Source organism: Chiloscyllium plagiosum, chromosome 29 (assembly GCF_004010195.1).
Source record: "Chiloscyllium plagiosum isolate BGI_BamShark_2017 chromosome 29, ASM401019v2, whole genome shotgun sequence".
NCBI lineage: Eukaryota > Metazoa > Chordata > Chondrichthyes > Orectolobiformes > Hemiscylliidae > Chiloscyllium > Chiloscyllium plagiosum.
Window position 1 is genome coordinate 5,475,956 of NC_057738.1, and position 26,930 is coordinate 5,502,885.

General features: G+C 39.0%; 1 protein-coding gene across 2 annotated transcripts in view; it reads left to right on the forward strand.

Annotated features, from left to right (window-relative positions):
* dtnbp1a (dystrobrevin binding protein 1a) overlaps nucleotides 1-26,930 on the forward strand; it is a 193,299-nt gene that overhangs the window by 155,358 nt on the left and 11,011 nt on the right. For both annotated transcript variants that reach the window (XM_043719076.1, XM_043719077.1), the window contains one exon: nucleotides 9,060-9,215. In XM_043719076.1, coding sequence (XP_043575011.1) covers nucleotides 9,060-9,215 — 156 coding nt within the window. The remainder of the gene's footprint in view (nucleotides 1-9,059; nucleotides 9,216-26,930) is intronic.

The window sequence follows — 26,930 nt, forward strand, 5'->3', positions numbered from 1 at the left end:
TTATCTTCACACTATCCATCTGTATTCTAAATTCAGCCATCCTGTGATCACTCCTTTCAAGAGGATCCCTAACTATGAGGTCATTAATTATTCCTGTCTCATTACACAGGACCAGATCTGGGATAGCTTGCTCCCTCGTTGGTTCCATTACATACTGTTCAAGAAAACTATCACAGATACACTCAACAAACTCTTCCTTAAGGCTACCCTGACTGAGCTGGTTTGACCAATCTACATATAGATTAAATTCCTGATGATAATTGCCGTACCATTTTTACACGCATAGTTTTTTCTTTGTTTATTGCCCACCCCAAGGTGATATTATTTGGTGGCCTATAGACTTTGCTTATCAGTGACATTTTCTTCTTAGAATTTCTAACTTCCACCCAAATGGATTCAAACTTATTTTTCATAGAACTTACATCATCTCTCAGCACTACCCTGGTGTTGTCTTTGAATATTAGAGCTACACCACCTCCAGTACCTTCCTGCTGTCCTTATGAATAGTCTGATACTCCTGGATATTGAACTCCCAGTTGTGACCATCCTGTAAATATGTCTCTGTAATGGCTACTAAATATTTGCGATGATTTGTGCTGTTAACTCATCAACCTTGTTATGAATGCTGCGAGCACTCGGGTAAAGTGCCTTTATGCTAGCTTTCTTGCCCTCATAATTTCAAACATCTCTAATAATATCTCCTGAGTTATCCTTCTTTTTTATTTCTTTCATAGTCTGCCTTGAACTTAAACCCTCGTGCACACATACTGCTGCTTACCTTATAATTTACCATCATACTTCCTGTCGTTTCCCCTCCCCCCCGACTCACTAGTTTAAAGTACAAGTGACCACCCTATTTATCCTTTTCGCTAGAACACTAGTTCCAGATCCGTTCAGGTGGAGACATTCCCATTGCTATAGATCCCCCAATTTGAAAACTGATGCCACTGCCCCATGAAATGGAACCCCTTTTTCCCACACCATTCCCTTAACCATATGTTTACTTCACTAATTTTCTTATCCATAAACCTATTTGCATGTGCTCCGGGCTGTAATCTGGAGATTATAACCCTCGAGGACCTGTTCCTTAATTTCATTCCTCGTGCTTGATAACCCCAAAACATTGCCTATGTTGTTAGTCCCAACGTGGACCACAATAATTGGATCCTCCCATTCCAATGTCCTTTCAAGCCGGTCAGAGATGTCCTGCACCCTGGCACTGGGCAGGCAACACACCATGCGGGACTCCCAATCCAGCTTGCACAGGATTCTATCTATCTCCCTAATTATAGAATTCCCTATAACTACTACTTGTCTTTTTGCTCCCCCACCCCACCTTTTGAATGGCCTTCTGTACCATGGTCAGTTGGCTCATTCTCCCTGCAGCCCTTTTCCTAATCTACACCGAGAGCAGGTATCTCCTATCTGTTGGATAACGTCAAAAGCTGTGGCTCCTCCACTCCTAAACTCAGGATCCCCCTTCCGGCCTCACTTGCAATCACACTTTGCTGTCCCTGATCACTGACTGAACTTGAATTACTTAACCACCAGGTGTGACTGCCTCCTGAAACAAAGTGTCCAGGTAAATCTTCCCCCTCCCGGATGTGTCGCAGTGTTTGAAGCTCAGATTCCAGATCATCAACTCTGAGCCAGAGTTCCTTCAGCAACCAACACTTGCTGTAGATGTGGTCACTGCAGCTCACAATGGGATCAGCCAGCTCCCACATCACCATACTGCTACAGCACATCACCTGCCCAGCCATCTCTACTTAGATATTTACTGTATTGCTTATACAAATTTGACTTAAACAATTTTTAATACTTCTCTGCGATGGTCTTTTTAAAATAACCAATCAATAGGTAAATTAAAAAAGAAAGTAAATTTTTAACCAATCACGTGATACAGAAGAAATAGAAAAGCCTTACCTTATCAACACACCTCAGAGTCTTTTTTTTTTTGGTTCGAGGAGGGCGGGTGTGAGACAGTACGCGTGTAGTGTCTCGGGATCAGTGGCTGCCCAAATAAATCAGCTTACTCACTTTCTCAAACTGCAATTCGACAGCAATGGAAGCCACTCCTCCATGTTTTTAAATGTCAGGTGAAGTGGTGTATTTTAGTCAAGGTGGTTGAGGTAAAAACATTGCAATATTCAATAAATAGTTTGCTATAATTGAAGGGTTTGCATGCTAAGAGCAACTGTTTTAATGTTTGACTTTTCTTAAATAATGTGCTTTTACCATTGAATAGTCAGTCCAATTTGTACCAGGTTTTAGTTAAGCCATTGACAGGAAATCTGCACTTCTTCATTTCAGGCTTCTCTTTGGTTTAGATTTTAGGTGTTTCTGACTGGAAGCCCTTGAAAGTGTGACCAGCAAAGCCAAGAGTTTTTGTCCATTATTTCATTCACAAATTAAAAGTAGAACTCGCCCATTGAAGGTGCAGTTGAATCAAATAACATAAATGCAGTTAATGGGAGACTAGCTTAGAATTAGAATTAGAATTCCAATAGTGTAGAAACAGGCGCTTCGGCCCAACAAGTCTACACCGACCCTCCAAAGAGTATCCACCCAGATCCATTACCCTACCCTATTATTCTACATTTCCCCTGACTAATGCAACTAACGTACAGATCCCTGAACACTACGGGCGATTTAGCTTGGCCAATTCACCTAACCTGCACGTCTTTGGATTGTGGTAGGAAACCAGAGCACCTGAAGGAAACCCACACAGACATGGGGAGAATGTTTAAACTCCACCCAGTCAGTCGTCCAAGGCTGGAATCGAAACTGGGTCTCTGGTGCTGTGAGGCAGCAGTGCTAACACCTGGAAAAAGAAACAAAAAGATGTGTTGATGAGCTAAGATGGAGGATAGGCAAAGACTCATGTGCGCAATAAACACTGCTGCATGGATCTTTTGAACCAAATGTCCTGTCACTTTGTTTCACTACAAGTTTGGGCATCCATTGTAAGCACATTAGGGGAAAAGATCACTTTACAAATAGTCAGTCCTGCGTGTAATGTGTGTACTTCTTGGCAAAAAAACAAATTCTCTTTTAAGCATAACTTTTATTAATAATACATTGGTTACATATACTTTATAACAGGATAAATATTTAAATATATTAAAGGAAGCAATTCAATTGAGAAAATATTGATGAGGGTCAAAACAGGAATAATCAAAATGTGTGGGAAAAGGTGGCTGGAAGAATGAAAAAGGAGACTATTACTTAAATAGAGAATGGCTGCAGAACTCTGAGATGCAGAGAGGGATTTAAGTGTTTTAGTGCATAGAGTCCATGACAAAGCTGCCTGCTTCATTGGCACCAGATCTATAAATATTCAGCCTTTTTACCTCTGGTTAGTAGCAGCAGTATTCTTTCTACAAGATGCATTACAGCAATTCTCCAAGGCCTTCAAAACCATTGATCATTACTATCCAAAAGCTCTCTGGTTAACAAAAATTCCACAGATGCACTACTGTCTGAAGAAATTCTTCCTCACCTCTGTCTACATCGGAAACCCTTGATTCTGAGAAGTGTCTTCTGATCCTAGATTGTCCCACAAGGGGAAACAACCTTTCCACAGCTACCCTGTCAAGCCCCCTAAGAACTTCTATGTTTCAATAAGATCGCCTCATCCTTCTAAACTTCATTGAGTTTAGGCCCAACCGACTCAACCCTCCTCATAAGAAAATCCTTCCATACTCAGGATCAACTTAGTAATCTTTCTGTGGAAGATCTGCAATGCCAGTGTATCTTATATAAATTATCCTCTGAACTTGGATGATAGCTTTTTGTGATTCGTGCACCCATATATCCCAAACCTCTCTCTACTGTGTCTTGCTGCAGTCTTTCCCCATTTAAATAATCTTACACTCCATCTGCCCACTCACTGAACCTGTCTGTATTGCCCCTGTGCACTGTCAACCTCACTACTTACCTTCTCACCTATTTTGTAGCATCCACAAGCTTGAAAATAATACATTCACTTTTTTCATCCAACATATTACTATATACTGTAAATAATTGAGCCCCTAGCACTAATTCCTGTGTTACAGGTTGCCATTCTGAGTGCATCCCCTTTTCTTCCAGCTGTCTTCTATTCGTTAGCCAATCCTGTATTAATGTTAATATGCCAACACCACATCATGGGCTCTTTAAAATAGCCTTGATGTGCAGTAATTTTTCAAATACTTTTTAGAAATCCAACTATGTTGGTCTACTGGTTCCTCTTTATCTATCCTGCTTGTTACCTTCTCAAAGAATTCTAACAAATTTGTCAGGCATGGTTTCCCTTCCATGAAGCCATGCTGATTTCTGCTTCATTATGTATTTCTAAATGCTTTGTTATTACATTCCTTACAATAAACTTTAATTTTTTTTCCCATCAAAGATGTTAAGCTCATTAGCTTATAGCTTAAAAAAATCCAAAGAACTGTGGATGCTTGAAATCGGATACAGAAATTGTTGGAGAAACTCAGCAGCTTTTGCAGCATCTGTGGAGAGATAACAGAGTTAACTTTTAAATCTGGTGACTTTCTTCAGAGCTGCCTCTAGTTCAGAACAGCATATAGTGACTCTCTCTTTGTCTCATTACCTTTATTAACTGGATGTTACATTAGGACCAAGGATTCTTAACAGATTCCCTGCAGTGCAGCAAGAGGCCATTTGGCCCACTTAACCCCCAAAGAATATCTCTCGTAATCCCATACCCCTAATTCTGTCCCTGTATCCCTGCATTTACTGTGGCTAATTCACCAGCCTGCACATTCCTGGCCACTATGGTGCAATTTAATGTGGCCTGGCTTGCACATCTTTGGGCAATGGGAGTTCTTTGGTTATCTTGTGTTGACTTTGAAAACTTTCTCAGTCCTCTGGCTTACCACAATTCTTTGTTTCATTGTATGTATGTCAAACCAACCTTTAACTTCTGATATTTTTCACTAAACTCCCATTTACGTTCCTGCATAGCAAACCACATCATTTTGCTGCCAATAGCTGCCCACCCCACTCCTAGATCCTGATGATGAAACTGTATCTGAGTTTTCAAGAACTTCTCAGAAATGCTTCCCCTCTCACACCTAATCTCCATGGTAACATGAATTATATGGGTCTTATATCCAAGTTGAAATTCTGGTTTAACTATGTTTGATATGCCAATTCTCTTTTAACTCAGAAGCAAGTGGACAGTTTAAAGCACACTAGTTTACAAACCAACAATCTCAATTTTTCTGGGACTTCGGAGATTATGATCCATTCACTTAACACAAATATTCTGCTGTTGTGTGGTGTAAGGTGGAAGATTATATAATTTTAATATAACTTATTTTAGAGTTTCAATTTAGAAAGAGTGGCACATGGGATTATAGATCTGGGTGCGTAAGAAGGTGTTTAATGATTAACTTGAATGTATTTCTGCAACCATGTGATTTCTTTTAAAAGCAGCATGGGAGAGTGTCATCTCTGTAAAATAATTAGGTTTAGTTTTCATTGGCCAAGTTTTACAAACAGGATAAACAGGCCTTCGATGACTTAGGAACATCTGAAATTGTTATTTTCTTAAGTTTTGGGGCAGTGCCATGGTTCGGAAAACCCTTTTTGGTTTTTGTTTGTGGAAGTCCTGGCTGTAGCTGGATATGTAAGACTGCTAAGAAATAAGTTGCCTCAGTGGAAGGATAATAGTTTGAAAGTTCCAGACCAGAAGTGTTTGGTTAAAACTTTGAGGAGTTATTTTGAAGTGAGACAAGTCTATGCTCCATTGTGTGAATACTCGAGCTTATTAGAATCTCAAGACCAGAAATTGAAGCTACCATTAAATTAAACCCTATAGATGTAATAGAGAAGATAATTCTCTCTGGTGAGAGTACTAGAAAGGAGAGTCCTGGTAGGACTAATTGGAATGTGTTTTAAAATCTGTAATCTGTCTCATGTAAATAGCTTGGCTTATTCTATTTTATCTTTACATTTGCGTGATAAAGTTGTGTTTTATTCTTGAAAATAAATCTGCAGCATTGTGTGCTTATGTTTCAGTGAAAAACCACCTCATTAAAACCAAAAGAAATATGATCGATCAAGCCAAATTTTAGTCTGGATCTGTCTAGTCCACTAATAACACCAGCTGAGATCATAATAGTTATTTCCCACTGTAAACACCTTGCACTTGCTTATAGCTTAAGCAATCTAGGCTACCTTTAAGCTGTAACAGTCAATGTGTTCAGGCTTGCTGTCAGGCAGACTTTAAACAGATCATTTTAAGTTAAAGACCTCATAAACTGGATTATTGTAATGATAAGAAATGTTTTCACTCAGAGGGTGGTGGCTCTAAAATATTCTGTCCTAAATGGCTGTGAATGCTTCATAGTAAAGATGACGTTGATTGGAAGGGACACTAAAAGATCCTGAAATTATGGAGATTGGACATGAAAGTGGAACAATATAGAAGGTTGGCCATGATTTTATCAAATGGTACAGCCAGCTCATGGAACTGCCTCGCAAACTCCTCAATCTGATGTTCTTATGATATGGAGCTACGGTAGGTAAATAGCTGAATGTTAGTTCAATACTATGATCTAATTGAATGATGTGGATATGAGGTATTTGTTGCTATTATAATATGTGGACATCATTTTTATGAATGCCCAGCAACGGATAATATATTAGTGAGTCAAATGTCAGAAGAAATGGACTGTGCTTATATAGCATCAATGTAGTAAAACATCTTGAAGAATTTTGAAGAATTCTAGCAAAATTAGATATTGACCCACATAAAAAAGACACTTAGTCATAAGCTTGGTTGATGAGGTCATTTTTAATGAGTATCTGAAAGAGGAAAGAGCGGTATAGAAATTCAGCAAAATTTAATGAGGAAATTCCAGAGTTTAAGATCTAGATCTTTGAAACACAATCGCCTGGAGTGGAGTGATTAAAATCAGGGTTGCACCCAGGGCCAAACTTGAAGAGACTTGTAAATCTCCCAAAGGCTTATGGCGCCAGAGGAGATTGCAAAGGTAAGGGAGGTAAGATTACCAAGGATTTAAAAGTAAGGATAAGCATTTGACGATCAGTGTGGCCAGACTGCAAGCTAACCTGATAAAATATTGTAGATGCTTGAGAAACTCAGCAAGTTTGGCAGCATCTGTGGAGAGAGAAACAAAGTTAACATTTCAAATCCAGTACGTCCCCCCTTTAGACAAGAGCTGGACAATATTTATTGCAAGTTAACCTTAGTCAATGAGCACAAGGATGTTAGTGAATGTGACTTAACACAAGTTAGGTTACAGACAGCAGAATTCTGGATGATCTCTAGTTTACTGACAGTGAAACAGTCAAATCTAGAGGTTAAAAAAAACTATTATACCATTCACAACTGGTTAGTGACAGCGTGAGTTGAGTAATGTTTTAAAACAGAAGTTAGGCAGTCTTAATGATGGAAAGGGAATTTGGTTGGATGATCATATTACTATCAAATAAGACAAGAGGTTACACACAGCATGATTCAGCCTCAGATGGTAACTAGAGCAAGAGATTGAGTTGTATTTGAAAACAACTTCAGTCTTCTCAGCATCTGCACTAAAAGATACTGGAATGTAAGGTCCAATTCACAAAGCACTGGTTTGAGAGTAAACTGTATGGAAGGAATGAGGCAGCCAAAGGTCCTTGACAGATCAAACAGCAGCAACTAATTGTTAATCAGATCAGCATGAATGTATCACGTCAGTGTAATCTCAACAAAGGAAAACCAATTGTAATATAAAAGGAAGTGGAGGTAGAGAAAAATAGGCTAAGAAAATATTGAAAATGTAAAGAAGTATGTGGGAAGGGGGTAACAGTTGGTAGAAAAACATAATGAGTCGAACATGGAAGCGTCGAAATAGATATTACTGCAAAATAAAGGACCTGAGACCTTGTAATATATGTCCACATAAAAGAATGTAAAATGTACAGAAAGACCAGAAAAATGAAAGAATTTCAGAAGCAGACATAGTTACATGATCAATTATTTCTTATTGTGAGTTATGCCTTGGAGTAAAAACAGCTGCAGAAAATTTGGATGTTTTAATCCATGCTTATTGAGAGATAAAACTATATCCATCTAGTGAATTTGGAGAAAATAAAAGTAGACACAATATTAGCATGGCTGTTCAATCCCAGTCTGCATTTTATCAACTAGAACTCTCTATTAATTACAAATTCTGATGTCACAGTCCATTCACTTTCTTTATAATTCTGTTTACAAAGGCACAGTAAAGTGACATTCTTTACAAACTATAGAGCTGTCATTTTATAATTAGGCAGATCAATCTACAATTAGTTCTGATATAATGTAATAGTTCTGTTCTTGTGCGATTTCGTTTTATAAGAAAATCGCACAATAGCTGTGCCACTTAAAGTAACACAGCCGGAATCACGTTAAAGCCAATTCACGTTGAAGAAACACTTGTTATGGCAGTACAGACTGTACTTCAAAATTATTTCTTTTGCGAATGGGTTAATTGAACTCTCCAGCCAACACGTTCTTTCTTCCTTCACGCAAGTAGTAAATTGGAAAAAATATGCTTTGATGTAGCTTACGTTGTTGTAGCACCTTTTAATTTTGAATCAATGATTCACATACATAATCAGACAGTTGTGGTTTACTGTAAATTTCATTTTGATGCAAAATGGTTTCATATGCACATCACCAGCATTTACTGAAGCTGTATAGGGAGGGAACTAGCTTTTGTAGTTGGTTTGTACTTAAGGTTCGCACAAAAAGCCCTGAGTGACAGTAAAAAAAATAGTGCTGGATTGCATAGTGCTTCTCTGCTAAATATAATGCAGCATAACATGATCTATTAGCTGGAGGTATTAGACCATATAGAATCCTGTGGACATCTAAGAGCAGTTTGTTATTTGATTATTGCTAGTAACTTTGAGAATGAGTCACACAGGGTTGCAACTCCTGTTTTACATCATTGTTTATTCTTGCAGGTTGTATGTGGTTGAAGATAGATCTATGTAACTAGGGCTCTCATTCTGATTCATATAGTTTATATCAAAGATTGATTTTTCTATTCCAGCTGAGTTGGACAGTGAACATGCTCAGAAGGTGCGAGATATGGAGAACACACAACAGCTGAAACTGAAAGAGCGGCAAAAATTTTTTGAAGAAGCCTTTCAACAGGATCTGGAGCAATATCTATCTACAGGACACTTGCAGATAGCACAGAGGCGAGGCAAGTTTTTAAATTATTTCGCTATTTAAGGCAAGGTTTTACATTATTTCATGACTTATGATAAAATCTACTTTGTACCTATTTGCACTGTATAAGCTGGAGAATTGTGGCATTTGAGGCACAAGATGTTCCATTGTTTGAAACATGTATGTGTATCTAGTAACAAGGGTAAGATTTGGAGGATCTCAAACGGTCATCAAAAAATAATTTGAGACTCGGTGAACAGCACGTCAAAGTAAAGAGCAGGAAAAGAAGCTCCATGCAGCTAATGTATCCCTTTTAGTAACGTCTATACTGCTCAGCGGTTGGGACTTAGAAGATTTGCCACACTTATCAGCTGAAAAGAAGTTGGCTGAGAGAGAAAATGGAACTTCAGTGCAGCTGAGAATGGGGATCTAATATGCCCAAGAGCTGCATTTCTTTGCAGCTGAGAAAGTATATTTATTTTAACTGAAAAGATTACTAGTCCCAAACTGGATCACAATGAAATTTGGCAGTCTTGTCCAGGATTATAACACAGTACCTCTATGGAACCTTCATATAAAGTCAGTTTTTTTGTTATTTTGTCTGATGAATTTGGTGAAAACACTTGCCTCTTAATATTTCTGGTATCTTTTGTTAGATGTATGAAGAAATTCATTTTTAATAAGTACCGTATACACTTGTGTATCAGTCGAATATTGAAGACAGACTTTTTTTTTTAAGATGAAGTTAGGGGCGTTGACTTATATACAAGGTATTGTTTTCAAGGGCCTGAAATTCATGCTGCAGTTCGAAATACTGTATTATTATCAGATGTCAATTTGATCGCACAACTAATCCCGGGTAAAGAAGAATCCTAAATTCTTACAGAATCCTAACCTTCTACTGTCCAACCTCCTGCCAGGTCTGGGTCAAGAACACAAATTTTGCTACATTCTCTGATACAGTACATGGAGTTCCAATCACTCTGTGACGTTCGGGTGGGCGGGTTCCTTGCCCACAGGCCACAGCTCTGATTGGCTTGTGGCTGCCAATCAAGCTGAGGCAGTGATGTCATTGGAGACAGGTGACTGCACTGCCTCCCCACCGTGCACTTGCTCGGGGCTGTGCTGATGGAAGGCACTGGAGGTTCATAGCCTCGCACCAAATTGAGGAGGGGAAGGAGGAGAAGAGAGGGGGAGGGTAGCCATAGGGGGAATACAGGAAAGGCCCTGTTACACAACAGCTCACTCAACCGCTGATTAATGAGTGGCAGTTGTGACCGCCTCACATCATCCAGCAGGTAACACTTTAACCAGCAGAAAGGGAACGAGGTGTCTCAATCTGTGCCTCACTCTCGTTTTCCACCCCCCAACAACAAGTGTGGGCATGGCTGGGAAGAACTGTCATTTTTTCCCCCAATAATGTTCCTTTCAAATAGTTTCTCATGTTTTATTCCATTATAGATGGAATATAAAGTTGTATCATCATAGTTAGAGATGATAATGGACAGCCTTCCAGGCTCTACCACAATAACTATTTCCCACTAATTTCATATGATAGTGTGGTAACTTGCCAGTTTTAAAGTTGATAAATACCGATAGACTTAGTACCAGTCTGAATGAATTAAAACATGCTGTAGTAAATCAAGTATGGTAAATAGTCGTGAATGAATAGAGATGTGATATAGTAAACAAAGAGCAATGAATAGAGTTACCGATAGGAATGAATGAATGCAATTTTGTTAAAATGGGTTAATGCGAACATTGACTTATTTTCTTCATTAAGCAGATACTTTCTGAATAATTTTTCTGAAATTTCATAGATTTATTAAAGGGAACATTGTTTCCTTTGTAAGAGGTTTGTAATGTGGTATAGTAGAGTCGACTTATGAGATATATGGAAAATACAAGACTTTTTGGCCAAAATAAGGGGTCAACTTATACAAGAGATTGATTTATACACGAGTACATATGGTGGTTATTTGGCAATTTCATTCATTCCATTCTGATAATGTTGGAAATTTGTTTTAGATTAATAAACCTACATGAGAAAACTACAGCAATCAAATGTATACACCTGGGACTGGGTGAAGTGGAAAGATCATAACTTGACACATAAGGGTTTATTTACATTTGTGTTAATTGGGGAAATAATTGTTTGAAGTTACTTCTATTTCAAGTATTTTGGACAGTATATATGACTTTTTCCTTTTAGAATGTTGTAGATCTCAGTTTCTGTGATGCGATTTGTGACAGCTACTAACATACAAACAGTGTTGTCAGAGTACATTATGATAAATGATTGGCCTGAAGCCACCTCAGTGAGATTGAAACTCTTGTTAAAAAATATTTATTCTTTTCAGCTTTGTGGTTGCAGAGGTTTGCATGTATGGAGTAAAAGCTGGTTCATAGTTTTTGACTTATCAGGATTAGTGAAGATTTGGAGCCCTCAAAGAAAATAGCTGAGTTGAGATTGAAATAGTGTGGTGATTTATTGAGAAGAAATGAAATGTGGTGAGACAAGTCATAGAGGTGGGACTACCAAGAAGCGGGAGAAGAGGAAGTCCTGAGACCAGATAGAAAGATGTGATAATGAGAGTCTTAATCACAGTGGGATTGGAGAGGAATAAATCACTGAGTGTGGTGTGGGAAGAACATAGACAAAGGTTATCACCTAGCATTGTGGTGACCGCAAGTTCATTTTTCAATGAGAAAAGCTGAAAGAAGTTAGAGTATGAACAGGGAAAAGTGTTCATAAAGAACAGCAAAAATGTAATCCTGTTAAGTTAGTATAACACTTCAGAAGTAAACATTCCACTGAGTGTCATCTTTAAGTGTTTACCTTGATCTTAAAGGATGTTTGGGTCAATTGATTACTTCTATGGTTAATGTCCTCACACCATTTAAAATTGGAACAAGAGTAATCTATAGATCCTGTCAAATATCTTTTACCATTCAGTTAGATCATGACTGATCTGTGCTTCTCATTACACTTACATTATTCTTTGGTATTCTTCTCAAAATAAAATCTGTCAATGTCCATTTTGAAATTCACATTTCATCCAGCATTCGCAACCTTTTAGGAGATAATTTGTGCATGAAAATATATTTTGATCCTTTTTATACTTCAAATCAGCTCTCAAATTTCCAAGTTTGTGCAACTTTCTGTTGTAATTGAAAAATGGCATGTTACAGATTCATTCTCTCATATCTCATGTATCAAAGTTGAGAAAACACAAGAAAACCTAGTAAGAAGTGGTAGACTAATTGGTAAAGTTAGATGATGTGGGATTCAGTGCACGCTTGCCAATTGGGTGCAAGATTGGCTTTAAGATAGGAGACAGAGGGTGGTGATGGGAAGTTGTTTCTCAGACTGGAAGTCTGTAATCGGTGATGTTCCACAGAATTTGATACTGGGTCCACTTTTGTTGTTTATATAAATGATTCGGTTGAGAATATAGGAGACATGGTTAGTAAGTTTGCAGATGACACCAAAATTGGTGGTGTACTGAACAGTGAAGAAGGTTGTCGAATATTACAAAGAGATTTTGATCAATTGGGTCAATTGGCTGAGGAGTGACAAATGGAGTTTTATTTAGATAAATTAAGGCATTGCTTTTTGATAAAACAAATTGGGGCAGGGCTTATACAGTTAATGGTAGGGACTTGGGTAGTGTTGTCGAACAGAGAGCTAGGGGTTCAGGTTCATTAATTCTTTGAAATTTGTGTCACATATAGATAGGGTGGTTAAGAAGGCTTTTAGCATGCTTGCCTTCATTGCCTAGACCCTTGAGTGCAGGGGATGGGACGTCATGTTGATGTATGTAGAGGATGTTGGTGAGGCCTCTTCTGGAGTACTGAGTACAGTTCTGGTTGTAGGAAGGACATTATTAAACTGGAGAGGATTCAGAAAAGATTTACCAGGAATTTGCTGGGAATAGAAGGTTTGAGTTACAAAAATGGCTGGATAGACTGGGACTCTTTTCACTGGAGCATAGCAGGTTGAGGAGTGAGCTTATAGAGGTTTATAAAATCATGAGGGGCATAGATAAAGTGAATAGCAAAGATCGTTTCCCTAAGTGGGGGATTTCAAGATGAGGGGGCATATTTTTAAGATGAGGGAAGAAAGATCTAAAAAGGACACGGGGGCAACATTTTTGAGACAGAGTAGACAGTGTATGGAATGAACTGCTAGAGGAAGTGGTGGATACAGGTACAATTACAGCATTTCAAAGACACTTGGATAAGTACATGGACAGGAAAGGTTTGGGGAGATATATGCTAAATAGAGGCTGATGGGATTAGTTTAGTTTGGGAACATGGCTGGTGTAGAATAGTTGGACCAAAGGGTCTGTTTGGCTATTTGCTGTATATTTGCTATTGCTGTGAGAAATGCTGGATACTACAGAAGTTCCACATCACGCCATGTTAGATCTAGTATTCATCAATTGTGTACACATTATTAAAAAAGGTTTCAAAGAAGATAGGTTTTTAATTTGAATTGTTAATCTCTGTACTTCCCATTCATTCTCGTAGAATTCTGCATAATTGGTCATATGGTGAGATTGATTATAAGGCATCAACAAAACAATCTACAGAAATTGCTGGAAAAGCACAGGAGGTCTGGCAGCATCTATGGAGAGAAATCATAACATGTTCTGAGGAAGGGTCAGTTAGCCTGAAATGTTAAGTGTAACGTCTCTCCACCGTTGCTGCCAGACCTCCTGAGCTTTTCTAGCAGTTTCTGTTTTTGTTTCCAATTTACAACATCTGCAGTTCTTTTGGTTTTTAACAAAACCATTTATTTTTGACGCATAAATGCTTGCTGCTTACAAAAATAGCTGTGAAATTGATTTCTCCAACTAATCACTGAGTGGTCAGTCAGCTCCTTAAGCAAATGCATTTTCTGGTAAGACTTCCTGTCTTTTTCTTTTGCCAGTGGTTAATTTTTGTTCCACTCAAAGAAACAGGTTTTCCCTATCCACACTATTCAAACCTTTAATTGTTTTGTGCATCTCAAATAAGTCACCCCTCAGCCTCCTGTGTTTGAAGGGAAACAACCTCACATTTTCCAATCATTTCTAATAGCTGCAGTTTTCAAACCCTCACAAGGTAGTTGTAAACCTGCTCTGTACTCTCTCTCTGTAAGCAGTTATGTGCTTTCTGAATGAGGTCACTGGAACTATATGCAAAACCTAGCTCTGGCCTAACCAGTGAATGCAGGAAACTTTGTTTTAACCAACACGTTTATCAACAGGCACTCTTGATAAACTAACAAAAATTATATACTTCAAATACTCCATGATTTGGAGGTGCTGGTGTTGGACTGAGGTGTACAAAGTTAAAAAGCGCACAACACAAGGTTATAGTCCAACAGGTTTAATCGGAAGCACTAGCTTTCGGAGCGATGCTTCTTCTTCAGGTGATTTACTAATGAAGGAGCAGCTCTCCGAAAGCTAGTGCTTCCAATTAAACCTGTTGGTCTATAACCTGGTGTTGTGTAATTTTTAAACTCAAATACCCCACTCTATCACGATGTTGAGTATTTATGCTGTAAAGTATAGCAGTGATATGTATAGCCCCTGCATTATGTTTCTATTACTTAGTGTGTTTTCACATTGTTTTTAGACAAAGTTTTGATGTTTTACACAGTTTATTTGAGGGATATTGATGTCTCGAAGCTTTGGTTGGTCAGGGTTTACTGCAGTTATGCGTACGTGACTATTTGGAATATTTGATCAAGCGACACTCTCTTGGTCCCTTGGTGTGGGTTAATAAAATGTTTGCTGTGCTTCCAGCATTTCCTGCTCTTGTATTCACCCAATGAAATAAATCATCCTATATCCCTCCATTACAACCTTTATCCACCTGTCCTACCACCATCAGTGTCATGTGGACATGCAATCCAATGTCTCTCACTTTCTCCACTCCTTTCAGAATGCTTCCAATTTTTTTGTGCATTCCCTTGCTTTGTTTATCCCAATGAAATGCATAACCTCACACTTCTTTTGATTGTATTGCATTTGTCACTTTTCTGCCTACACTACCAAATCATTGATATCTTCCTGCAGTCCACAGTCATCTCTTTTTCGCTATCAACTATCTGGTCAATATTTGTGTTTTCTGAAAACTTACCCATTCAGCCTCCTACGTTTATGTGTAAATTATCCAATACGCATACATATCACAAAAGGAAAAGGACTCAAAAGTGAGCTGTGGAACATGACTGGAAATTGCTTTCAATTCACAAAACACACTTGTAGATCATTACCCTTTGTTTCCTGTTACGGAGCCAGTTCTGAATCCAACTCGCCATATTTCCTTGTATTCCAATTATCAAGGGAAACCATTTAAGACAAAAGAATTAAAGGGGATATGAAGAGAACCTTCTTCAGCCAGAGGGTGATAGGTGTCTGGAAGTTATAGCCAGTTTAGTGATTGAGTGTGCTTTAGTTTTTATTTAATATTCTGCCTTACGGAGCCTTGTCCAATGTCTTATTAAAATCCATGGAGACAACATACACTGCACTACCTTCATCCACCCTCCTTGTTACTTCCTCAAAAACATTCAATTAAGGTAATAAAACATGACCTATCCTTAAAAACAACTTGCTGACTACCATTGATCACTGACTATCCATATCTCTCAAAGTAGCATTTAAACCTGTAGGATCAATGCTTATTCCAGTAGTTTGCCCACCACTGAAGTCAGACTGACTAGTCTACAATTATTTGGCCTATTCCTTGCACCATTTTGAATAGTAGTAAGACATTTCAGACCTCCAACCTTTGGTGCCCTGCCTGTTAGCTATTTCCTCCTTGGCTTCCATTAAGTGGATACAGTTCATTTGCCACTAGTTATTTATCCTCCTTCAAGGAATTCAGTCATCTAGTACTTAATTTCTTATTATGCTTATTTGAACTAATATTGCACACTCCTCTTCAACTAAATTGTATGCATCATTCCTTTGTGAAGAGAGACAAAACACTCATTTAGAAACCTGCCCAAATCTTCAGCTTCCATGCACAACTTACCATGTACATCTCTAATAGACCCAGACCTTTCTTTAGTCATTCCCTTGTTCGTAATACACTTTGGATTTTCCTCAGTCTTACTGGCAAATACCTCTTCATATCCCCTCTCTGCTTTCTGAGTTTCCTTTTTCACTTAACTCTGAACTTTTTAAACTCCCCTAAGATTCCTAAAATATTACCTTTTATGAGACTGCCATAAGCTCTATTTTTCTGCTTTGTTATACCCTTTTAGCTCCTGGATAAAGAGAGGATTCTAGACTGGGCAATGCAAACCCTTTCTTTGTGCGAACATGTCTACAATGAGACATTGGAATCTTGCTTTTGAATCCTCTACATTGATTTGCTATTGACTTCCCTTCAAGTAAATATAACCAATCCACATTTTCCAGATCATCTCTCAGCTTTGTAAAGGGAGGCAATGTCATTATGATAAAGTCACTGGGCTAGTATTTATGGTGATCCAAAGTAATTCTCTAGGGATAAAGGTTCAAATTCCACCATAACAGATTGTGAAATTTGAATTCAATAAAAATGTAGAATTGAAAGCTAGCCTAATGGGAGTCATGTAACCATTATCGCTCTTCACTAATGTGCTTTTGGGATGGAAATCTGTCATCCTTATCTGATCTGGCCTACATGTGACAGCACCTACATCTGACAGCAATGTGATTGCCTTTCAAGCACCCTCTGAAATTGCTTAGCAAGCCACTCACTGAGAATGAAGGATGGGCAGTGAATGCTGGCCCAGGTAATGACCCCCATATCCTAAAATGGAAAAGTTTCGAACTTCCATCCATCTGCCAAGTTTCATTTCTTAAGACTACATCTAGAATTATGCCCTTTCTTATGGAAGTCTCGCATGTGAGCTACAAAGTTCTCTTGAATACAGTTCAAGAGTTTGGTGCCCTCTGTGCCTTTCAGACTACTTGTATCCCAGTTGATATTTGTTGAGACCAGAAACAATGATGCAATAATATTTGCGTTCCTATCTTTTAACATCCCTCAGATCTGCTTTCAGGACCATATTTCCATTCCAAGTCATAGGTACCAATGTGGAGCAGGATCTCTTGTTGATATCTGTGACTTTGAGTCTTCTTGTACTCTACTTCTAAGATAACCGTCATGCTTGCAGCTATGTCATTGATAGAAATCAAGTTATAAATCTCCAAATTTTATCTCTATGGCTGGAATTTTGTCATCAGCCTTATTACTTCCATATTTAATGTGCCATTTTACTTGCTGTCTGACTGAGTGCAACTCTTAATCTTCCTGCTTGATGACATCAGCTTGCAGTTTCCACATCTACAGTAAAGCAAATGTATTAGATTATATTCCCTACAGTGTGGAAACAGGCCCGTTGGTCCAACAAGTCCACACCGACCCTCCAAAGAGTAAACCCACCCAGTCCCATTTTCCCTCTGACTAATGCACCTAACACTATGGGCAATTTGACATGGCCAATTCACCTAACCTGCACATCTTTGGACTGTGGAGGAAACCGGAGCACCCGGAGGAAACCCACGCAGACACAGGGAGAATGTGCAAACTTCACACAGTCACCCGAGGCTGGAATCGAACCTGGGACCCTGGTGCTGTGAGGCAGCAGTACTAACCACTGAGCCACCGTGCTGCCCTATTAGTTGACAATGAACTTAGAATAACACAATCCTATGAACATTTTAAGTTCTTTCTTCTCTTTGCTTTCAAATTTCCCTTAGTTGTTACCTATGTTGAGTCAATCCCTTCATGATCTATTTGGTGACTCACAGTATGTTATGTCATAAAGAATACTTCTGTTTTTTGGTTTTGATGCCATATTCTTAATGACAATCCAGAACTTTGTTCAACATTAATGTGTGTCCCTTCTATCTTACTGCTAATTAGATGGTCATCTAAGAAACTAGAAATTCGTCTCATTACCAGTGTACCTGATCGATGACACTCTGGAACATTAGGATTCATAACTTAGAATCAGGTAATTTTACAGTATAGAAGGAGCCATTCGACCCATCATGTCTATAATTGCTCTTGAAAGAGCTGCTCAGCTCATCCCATTCTCTGGCCCTATCTTTGTAGCCTTTTAAATTTATCACTTTCAAATAGATGTCCAGCTCTGTTTTGTAACTCCTTATGGAATCTCTCTCTATCCATCTCCCAGGCAGCACATTCCAAATCCTAACAATTCTGCATAAAGAAATTTCCCCTTCTCCCACTCCTATCTCTCTTGCTGATAGTCTTGACATTGTCTGTCAGAAATTCACCTGCACCTCCACACACATCATTTACTGCATCCGCTGCACCCGATGTGGCCTCCTATACATTGGGGAGACAGGCCACCTACTTGCGGAACATTTCAGAGAACACCTCTGGGACACCCACACAAACCAACCCAACCGCCCCATGGCTGAACACTTTCCGGCCTATCACCCTCACCTTAACCTCCTTCCACCTATCGTATTCCCAGCGCCCCTCCCCCAAGTCCCTCCTCCCTACCTTTTATCTTAGCCTGCTTGGCACACCTTCCTCATTCCTGAAGAAGGGCTTATGTCCGAAACGTCGATTTGCTTGTTCCTTTGATGCTGCCTGACCTGCTGCGCTTTTCCAGCAACACATTTTTAAGTCTTGACATTGTGACTCCTAGTTACTGACATACTAACTAATGGAAACAGAATATCCTCCTTTACTCTGTCAAAATTGTTTGAAGTTTTGAACACCTTAATAGGATCATCTCTTAATCTTCTCTGCTCCAAGGAGAATGAGCCCAATTTCTCTACTCTTTCCTTGTATCTAAATTCCTTATTCCTGCTATCATTCTGTTCCATTGAAGTTCCTCCAGTGCTTTAACTTCCTTCCTGAAATATGGTGCCCAGAACTGAACACATTATTCCAAATGTGGTCAGGCCAATGATTGGTAGAGGTGTATTACCACTTCCTTTTATACTCTATGCCTCCATTTACAAACCTAAGGATCCTATAAGGCTTCTTAACAACTGTTTCAACATGCCTGGCCATCATCAGCGAATCATGCACATAAACCCCAAGGTCCCTCTGCTCCTGTACTCCCGTCACAGTTGTACCATTGAGCCTGTATTGTCTCTCCATGTTTCTTCTGCCAAAATGCATTACCTCCTATTTCTCTGCATTGAAATTCATCTACCCAGTGTCAGTTCATTTGGCCAACTTGTCAAGTCCCTCTGAAGTCACTTTGTCCTCTCAATTCAGTATTCTCCCTTGCTTAATGTTATCAGCAAATTTAGGTATTTTTGCCCTCAAAGCGCATATCCAAATAATTTTTAAATCAGAAAAAGCGTGGGTCCCAACACTGATCCCTGGGGAGCACCACTTTCAACTTGTCTCCAATCTGAGAAATGCCCACCTGTACCAACCCCTTTCCTGTCTTTTATCCAATTTTTAAACCATGCTACTGAGACCCATCAATCTCAACAATTCCTGATTTGCTAAACAATTTGCTATGTTGCTCCGTATCTAATGCCTTATGAGAGTCCAAATATACAATATCCATAGCACTACCCCCACCTGCCTGTGTCACCTCGTCAAAAAACTCGATTATATTTGTCAGATTTGATCTGCCCTTGACAAAGCCATGCTGATTGTCTAACATAAACTTAGAGAAAAATAAGTGTAACTTTACCTTATCCCATATTATGGCCTCCATCAGTTTTGCCACTGGTGATGTCAGGCTGACAGGTCTGTTGTATCCTGGGTTATTGTTTGCCCCTCTCTTAAACAATGATGTCGCGTTCGCAATCCTCCAATTCCCAGGACTAATCCTGTGCTCACAGAGGCTTAGATAATTTCGATCTTAAATGGTAATCTATTGTACCAGTCTGAAATGGCAACAAGGACAGGATGTATTTTTTTTTACATTTCATTTGAGATGCTAAGGATTGAAGAACATTGTTACACATCATTGAAACTCCTAAAGTTAATTTTGAGGAAGTTTGAACAATTTGAAAAATGGTTGTGTGCTGTTCATGTTTAGGTACACAGTCTGTGGACTGCATTGTTTAAACAAAATGGTGCCGAAGAGGTCTATACTAATCTGAACAGGACTAATATAATTGCAAACAAGAGTTTCACATTTGGCTGCAAGTGAATAAAATAGAAGATAGGGATAATGTACATGGTTTCTTTAAATAATCTCTGCTGCTTCCCCACATCATCATTCTTACATACGTAAAAAGGGGGTGGTTGGGACAGCATTGGTGAAGTGGGGTTAGGTGAAGGCAGGCAGAAGGTACGACCTGGTTGGTCAATAGGAAGAATGAATCCGGTAGGTGGCTGGGAGGAATGGAAGTGGGAGGGGAGGGGCTGGGAAGGGAGTTGGGGAAAGGGAGGTTATTTGAAATTGGAGAACTCCAATGTTGAGTCCTCCAGGCTTCAGGCTGACCAGGTGAAAGGTGAGGTGTTGTTCCTTCAATTTGCAGTTTGGTTCATTGTGGCAAAAGAGGAGGCCAAGGATGGTCATGTTGGAAAGGGAGTGGGAAAGGGAATTAAAATGGACGGTAAGGGAGGTCTGGTTGGCCCCTGTGGGCCCGGCTGAGATGCTCAGCGAACCACTCCCTAAATTTACATTTGAATAATTTCCCCAACCTCTGCACTACATGAACAGTAAATGATTGCCTCCCTTCAAACACTGCTCACTTTCCTTTCAATCCCAAAGTCATTGGACTCTAAAATTTGACCCCTTACCCTGAAAAGCTTAGAACTTGTTTCCTCTGTAACATCTTGTTTGAATCTCTCCAAAACTACCTCTGTCCCTGCCATAACCCCAAAATGACCCATAATTAAGTCATAAAACATAGCCTCTGTGACCAGTGCAGACTGAACTCTTCTGTGTTGTTTAGTGTCCTGTGTCACTGTCATTGTCCAGTTCACTCTTAACCAGTAGAAAATATCCAGAAATTGCTTCTCTTATTGTAATATTCAATACATGGTTCTCATTCCCTCATTTATATTTTGGTTATATTATACACAGTCACGCCATCAGGTTTCACAATAACATTGACAGTACCACTTTAATTTTTCCATTGCCTGTTGACCCCTCCACTCTGTATATCCAACTGTTTTTCCAATATCCAGCCTGAGAAACAGCAGTTTCCTCCAGTTAAACAATGGGATGACCACAATGATCAGTTTTGACTGTTAAAATCTTTGTATTCGTGTCAGTGAATCTATCGCTTTTCCCAACTATTCTTTTAGACTGAACCACATTGGTTCTCAATCTTAGCATCCTTCCTATCATTACATCCCTTCAGAGTACAGATAGTCACCTACATTGCATGCCTTATGCATTTTTCACATCTTTAGACTTAATTATTCTAATGTACCCCAGCTAGACCTCCATCTATCACCCTGTAAGATATCATTGAACCATCTAAATGAAAGACACTATACCAATGTCAATTGTCTATTTTGTAATTAAAAACAAAAGCTTGAACATTGGCATTGACGGTGGTTTTCATTCCTTGGATCTGATAGGAATTTGCGAGGTAGTTGTCACGTTATTCATCTAGTTTTAGGGTGTAGGTTTGCTCGCTGAGCTGTAGGTTTGATATCCAGATGTTTCATTACCTGGCTGGGTAACATCATCAGTGGCGACCTCCAAGTGGCGACCTTCACTTGGAGGTCGCCACTGATGATGTTACCCAGCCAGGTAATGAAACGTCTGGATATCAAACCTACAGCTCAGCGAGCAAACCTACGCCCTAAACCTCAACTTGAGCTACAAACCTTCACAAACCTTGCGATCACCTAGTTTTCTTCCTATTTGTAGTCGATGTATTTTCATCTGTTCCAGGTAAGGGAATGATATGAACATGTAGCTTAGGAGGAAAGACTAGAAGAATAAAGAATAGAAGAGCTGTATCAATTTGGAATGGTGTAATTTGTGGATTCACTTTAGAGACATTGGAGGTCGAGACTGGAGAGTAAAACAAAGGGAAATTTTGCTGGTGGGAACGAACTATAAAACTGTTGTGATGCAGGAGATAGCAATTAAGGCTATTGTGTCAACATGGGCTCTCTGAGCATAGTTTGGACCACCAGGATGACAGCAAAATGTTGTTCTCAATTAGTTGGAGAAGATGACGATGGTGTTGATGTTTAAGTAGATAATTATGACCAGAAGTTAAAAGATCCTATTTTAAAGCTTTTGTTATAAGACAATGTAATCGTTTGAGCATTGAAAGATATTTTGTTTCTTCAAGCATTTTGGTTTCCAGGCCCATTAATGAGTATACTTTGCAAATGTCAGATTTTCTTGTGTTGTTGGAGATTTCAACATTTGAAGCTTACTGTTGACTGAAATAAGTGACCTTTGAAAACAAATTTTTGAACTATTTTCCATAAACAAAATGGAACCAAGAAAAATACTAGAACATAGAAGATTTGTGTATTGTTTATAAAGTTATAAATTTCAGATTAGTTTGGGAAAATGCTATCTAAAAAATTAAAGTAGCAGAAATGGCATGAAAAGGGTACAGAAATTAGAAGCAAAAGAAGGTGATTAGCTGATTGTGCTCAAATGTCAGTTTTAGTTTCATTTCATAAGCTATTTCCTGTCGTGGTTTATCATTATTACAATAAATAAAACTAATCCAAACAATTGAGCAAGTTTAAAGCAATACTACTTATACATTTTGACCCTGAAACAAATACAAGTTGACCATTTAAACAAAGTATTACTCCTAGGCGATGATGAATTTCATCCAAAAGATGTCTGTTCAATGTTTATAACAGACGTTTTGCTTTCACTATACAGGGGTCCCCAGTTTACAAACATCTAACTTTGGAACGCTCATACATTTGAACACAATCCAGTCCGGGGGTGTAATTTTGAAGACCTAATATACAAATGTATCTTCTACTTGTGATTAGCTGTTTTATACTATCCTGCATTGCGTTCTGACTGTGTACAAATTTGACTTGCGACCCCTGTTATTGTATCCTGTTGTTCATCACTAAAACGGCACCTTTCCATTAAAAATTTTAAAAATCAAATATAGCCTCCTGTCCCCATCTTTTCTTTCTCCACCACAAATTGTTGCCTCAAATCTCCCTAAGTCCTCTGCCTTCATTTTGAACAGTTGCAATTAGAACATGGACACTCAGCAGATCAGAGTTTCACTATTGTTTCTTGCTGCCTAACCCAAACTCTCATATTTCTCTAACCTATATCCTTGGCCTCATGTTAGCTGCTATTGTTAATGGTTCCCTCTTTTCTGGGTTAGCATACCTCACCCTTCAAATTTATTATCAACTTGTTGAAAAAAAAAATGTCCTTACCTCTATGACCTTTTGAAGTGTCATTCCACATCCCACCTCTATTTCTTCTAGAGTTCTTCAATAAGAACTTAAGCAATAGAAATAGGAATGGGTCATTTTGACCCCTAGACCAGCTCCACCATTCAATAAAATCATGGCCATTATCCTTGTTGGTTGGACCTTCATAGTCCAAAATCAATATCCTTTGATAACCAAAACTCTGACTTTACTCTTTAATATAACAACTGAGCATCCATTGTTCTCTGGGGTTGAGAACAAATGTTGGCTTCATTTTCCTTTTAGAAAACTTCATCTCAATAAAGCAACAAACAGACACTGGACTGCCATTATGTCGTCAACAAAAACACAAATGCTTCATGTTTACAGGGAACAAGTAAGATAAGGTAAAGTTGTCAGAATCCCAGAGAACCATAAGGCTGTTGTATCATTAGAGTGAGTCAACTAGTTAGTGGTGGTTTAACTTGAGGGTCACCAAGCCTCAGGCAAAGTGAGAAGGCCCTTCAAAGAGGGGAGCAAGTAATAAAAATCTAAATCAAAAAACACAAAAAGAACGTTAAGTTTTTGTGTCTCCAGTCCCTGTGACATCTACCAGGCATGCTTCATTTTCAGGTCCATCCAGGAGTAGGCAGGATGGAAGAAGAGAAACAAATGTCCATTAAGATCAACTACCTATGATGGATTACATCAGACCTCCATCTCACGAATGGAACTACATTTGACATTTTCTGTCGTAGCTATAATTTTTGTGGTATCTTGTTCTACGCTACATAATAAACTTTATAGAAAAGTGTCACTGGGGGAAAAAGTGTAAAAGAAGAAACCTAGATCTTTGATCATCTCTCTCTCTCTCTCTCTCTCTCTCTCCCCCAGCTCATGTAAACATGAGGAAAATTGTCCAGGTTACCTACAATCTCTTTGAAATGTCGTTTTTTTTAACTGATGCTTCTTCTGCAGTCAGCTATTTGCATGTTTAACATGTTGCATTAAATTTGTTACATCTAGAAATGGGATGCTGAGCATTGTTGGTGAAAGGCTTTAAGACATTATTTAACCAAAGGTCTGAGGACATTAGCTTTGCAGACAAGAGTAAAAGTTAGATCACCTATTGTTGTCAGTTGTAACTTCAGTTCTATGCTGCTGTTGATTTGAGAGTGCTTTAGGACAATATCAATTTTGAAATTATAGTATTGTAAAGAAGGTGAGTCTCCCTCTCCAAATGTTTGGATTCAATACCATGCTACTAGTGCACGATTATACTTTATTTCCAAAGATGTTGACGAAGTTGCCTTTAAAGAGGGAAATCTTGATTTAAGTGTTTCAATCATTTTGTTAAGAATTAAATATGACTTCTGGATTCACTGTGAAAAAGTTAGTTGCTATTGGTAGTTCAGAATAGGATACTGCAATCTTAAAATGATCATCCTCATTATCCCATGGCTCAGTGTTCTAAGGTTCACCACACTCTTGGTTTTGAAAATTCACTCTTTGAGGTCAAATAATCCAAATGACAAAAACATTTGATTCTTATACTTTCACTGGAGCTGAAAGGTTTTTGCTGCCAAGAAGTACATATATACAATAGACAATAGGTACAGGAGTAGGCCATTCGGCCCTTCAAACCAACACCACCATTCATTATGATCATGGCTGATCATCCACAATCATTATCCTGTTCCTTCTTTATCCCCATAACCCTTGATTCCACTGTCTTTAAGAACTCTGTCCATCTCTTTCTTGAAAGTATCCAGAGACTTGGCCTCCGCTGCCTTCTGGAGCAGAGCATTCCATATATCCACCACTCTCTGGGTGAAGAGGTTTCTCCTCAACTCTGTTCTAAATGGCCTACCATCTAAACTGTGTCCTCTGGTTCTGGACTCATCCATCAGCGAAAACATGCGTCTTGTCTCCAGAGTGTCCAATCCTTTAATAATCTTACACGTCTCAATCAGATCCCCTCTCATCCTTCTAAACTCAAGTGCATAAAAGTCCAGTCGATCCAATCTTTCAAGATGATAGTCCCACCATTCTGGGAATTGACCTACGCTGCATTCCCTTAATAGCCAGAATGTCCTTCCTCAAATTTGGAGACCAAACCTGCACACACTACTCCAGATGCGGTCTCACCAGAGCCCTGTTCAGCTGCAGAAGGACCTCTTTGCTCGTATACTGAATTCCTCTTGTTATGAAGGCCAGCATGCCATTAGCTTTCTTCACTGCCTGCTGTACCTGCATGCTTGCTTTCATTGACTGATGTACAAGAACACCTAGATCTCATTGTCCACTGGTCACCGCCTGCCATTCTGAAAGGGACCCGTTTATCACTACTCTTTGCTTCCTGTCAGCCAGCCCATTTTCAATCCAAGTTAGTATTTTGTTCCCAATACCATGTGCCCTACTTTTGCTCACTAATCTCCTATGTGGGACTTTATCAAAGGCTTTCTGAAAGTCCAGGTACAAAACATCCACTGGCTCTCCCTTGTCCATCTTCAGTTACATTCTCAAAGAAATTCCAGAAAATTAGTCAAGCACGATTTCCCTTTCATAAATCCATGCTGACTCTGAACTATCCTGTTAATGCTATTCAAATGAGTCATAATTTCATCTTTTATAATTGACTCCAGCATCTTTCCCACCACTGGCATCAGGCTAACTGGTCTATAATTCCCTATTTTCTGTCTCCCTCCTTTCTTGAAAGGTGGGACAACATTAGCCACCCTCCAATTAGCAGGAACTGATCCTGAATCTATAGAACATTGGAAAATGATTACCAATGTATCCACAATTTCTAGAGTCACCTCTTTAAATAACTTGGGATGCAGACCATCAGGTCCTGCGAACTTACCAACCTTAAGACCTAACAGTCTATCCAACACCATTTCCTGCCTATTATAAAGTACCTTCGGTTCATCCATTACCCTAGGTCCTTCAGCCATTTTTACATTTTGGAGATTGCTTATGTATTCCCCAGTGAAGACAGATCCAAAGTACCAATTCAACCCTTCTGCAATTTCCTTGTTCCCCATAATTAATTCACTCGTGTCTGTCTTCAAGGGCCCAATTTTAATCTTAACCATTTTTTTTCTTTTCACATACCTAAAAAAGCTTTTACTATCTTCCTTTATATTTTTGGCCGGTTTGCCTGCGTACCTCATTTTTCTCCGTATAATGCCTTTTTAGTTATCCTCTGTTGCTCTTTAAAGGTTTCCCAGTCCTCCGGCTTCCTGTTCATCATTGCTATGTTATGCTTCTTCTCTTTTATCTTTACCGTAACTTCCCTCGTCAGCCACGACCGCTCCTGCCTCCCCTTAGAATCTTTCTTCCTCTTTGGAATGAACTGATCCTGCACCTTCTGCATTATACCCAGAAATACCTGCCATTGTTGTTCCACTGCTACCCCTGCTAGGGTATT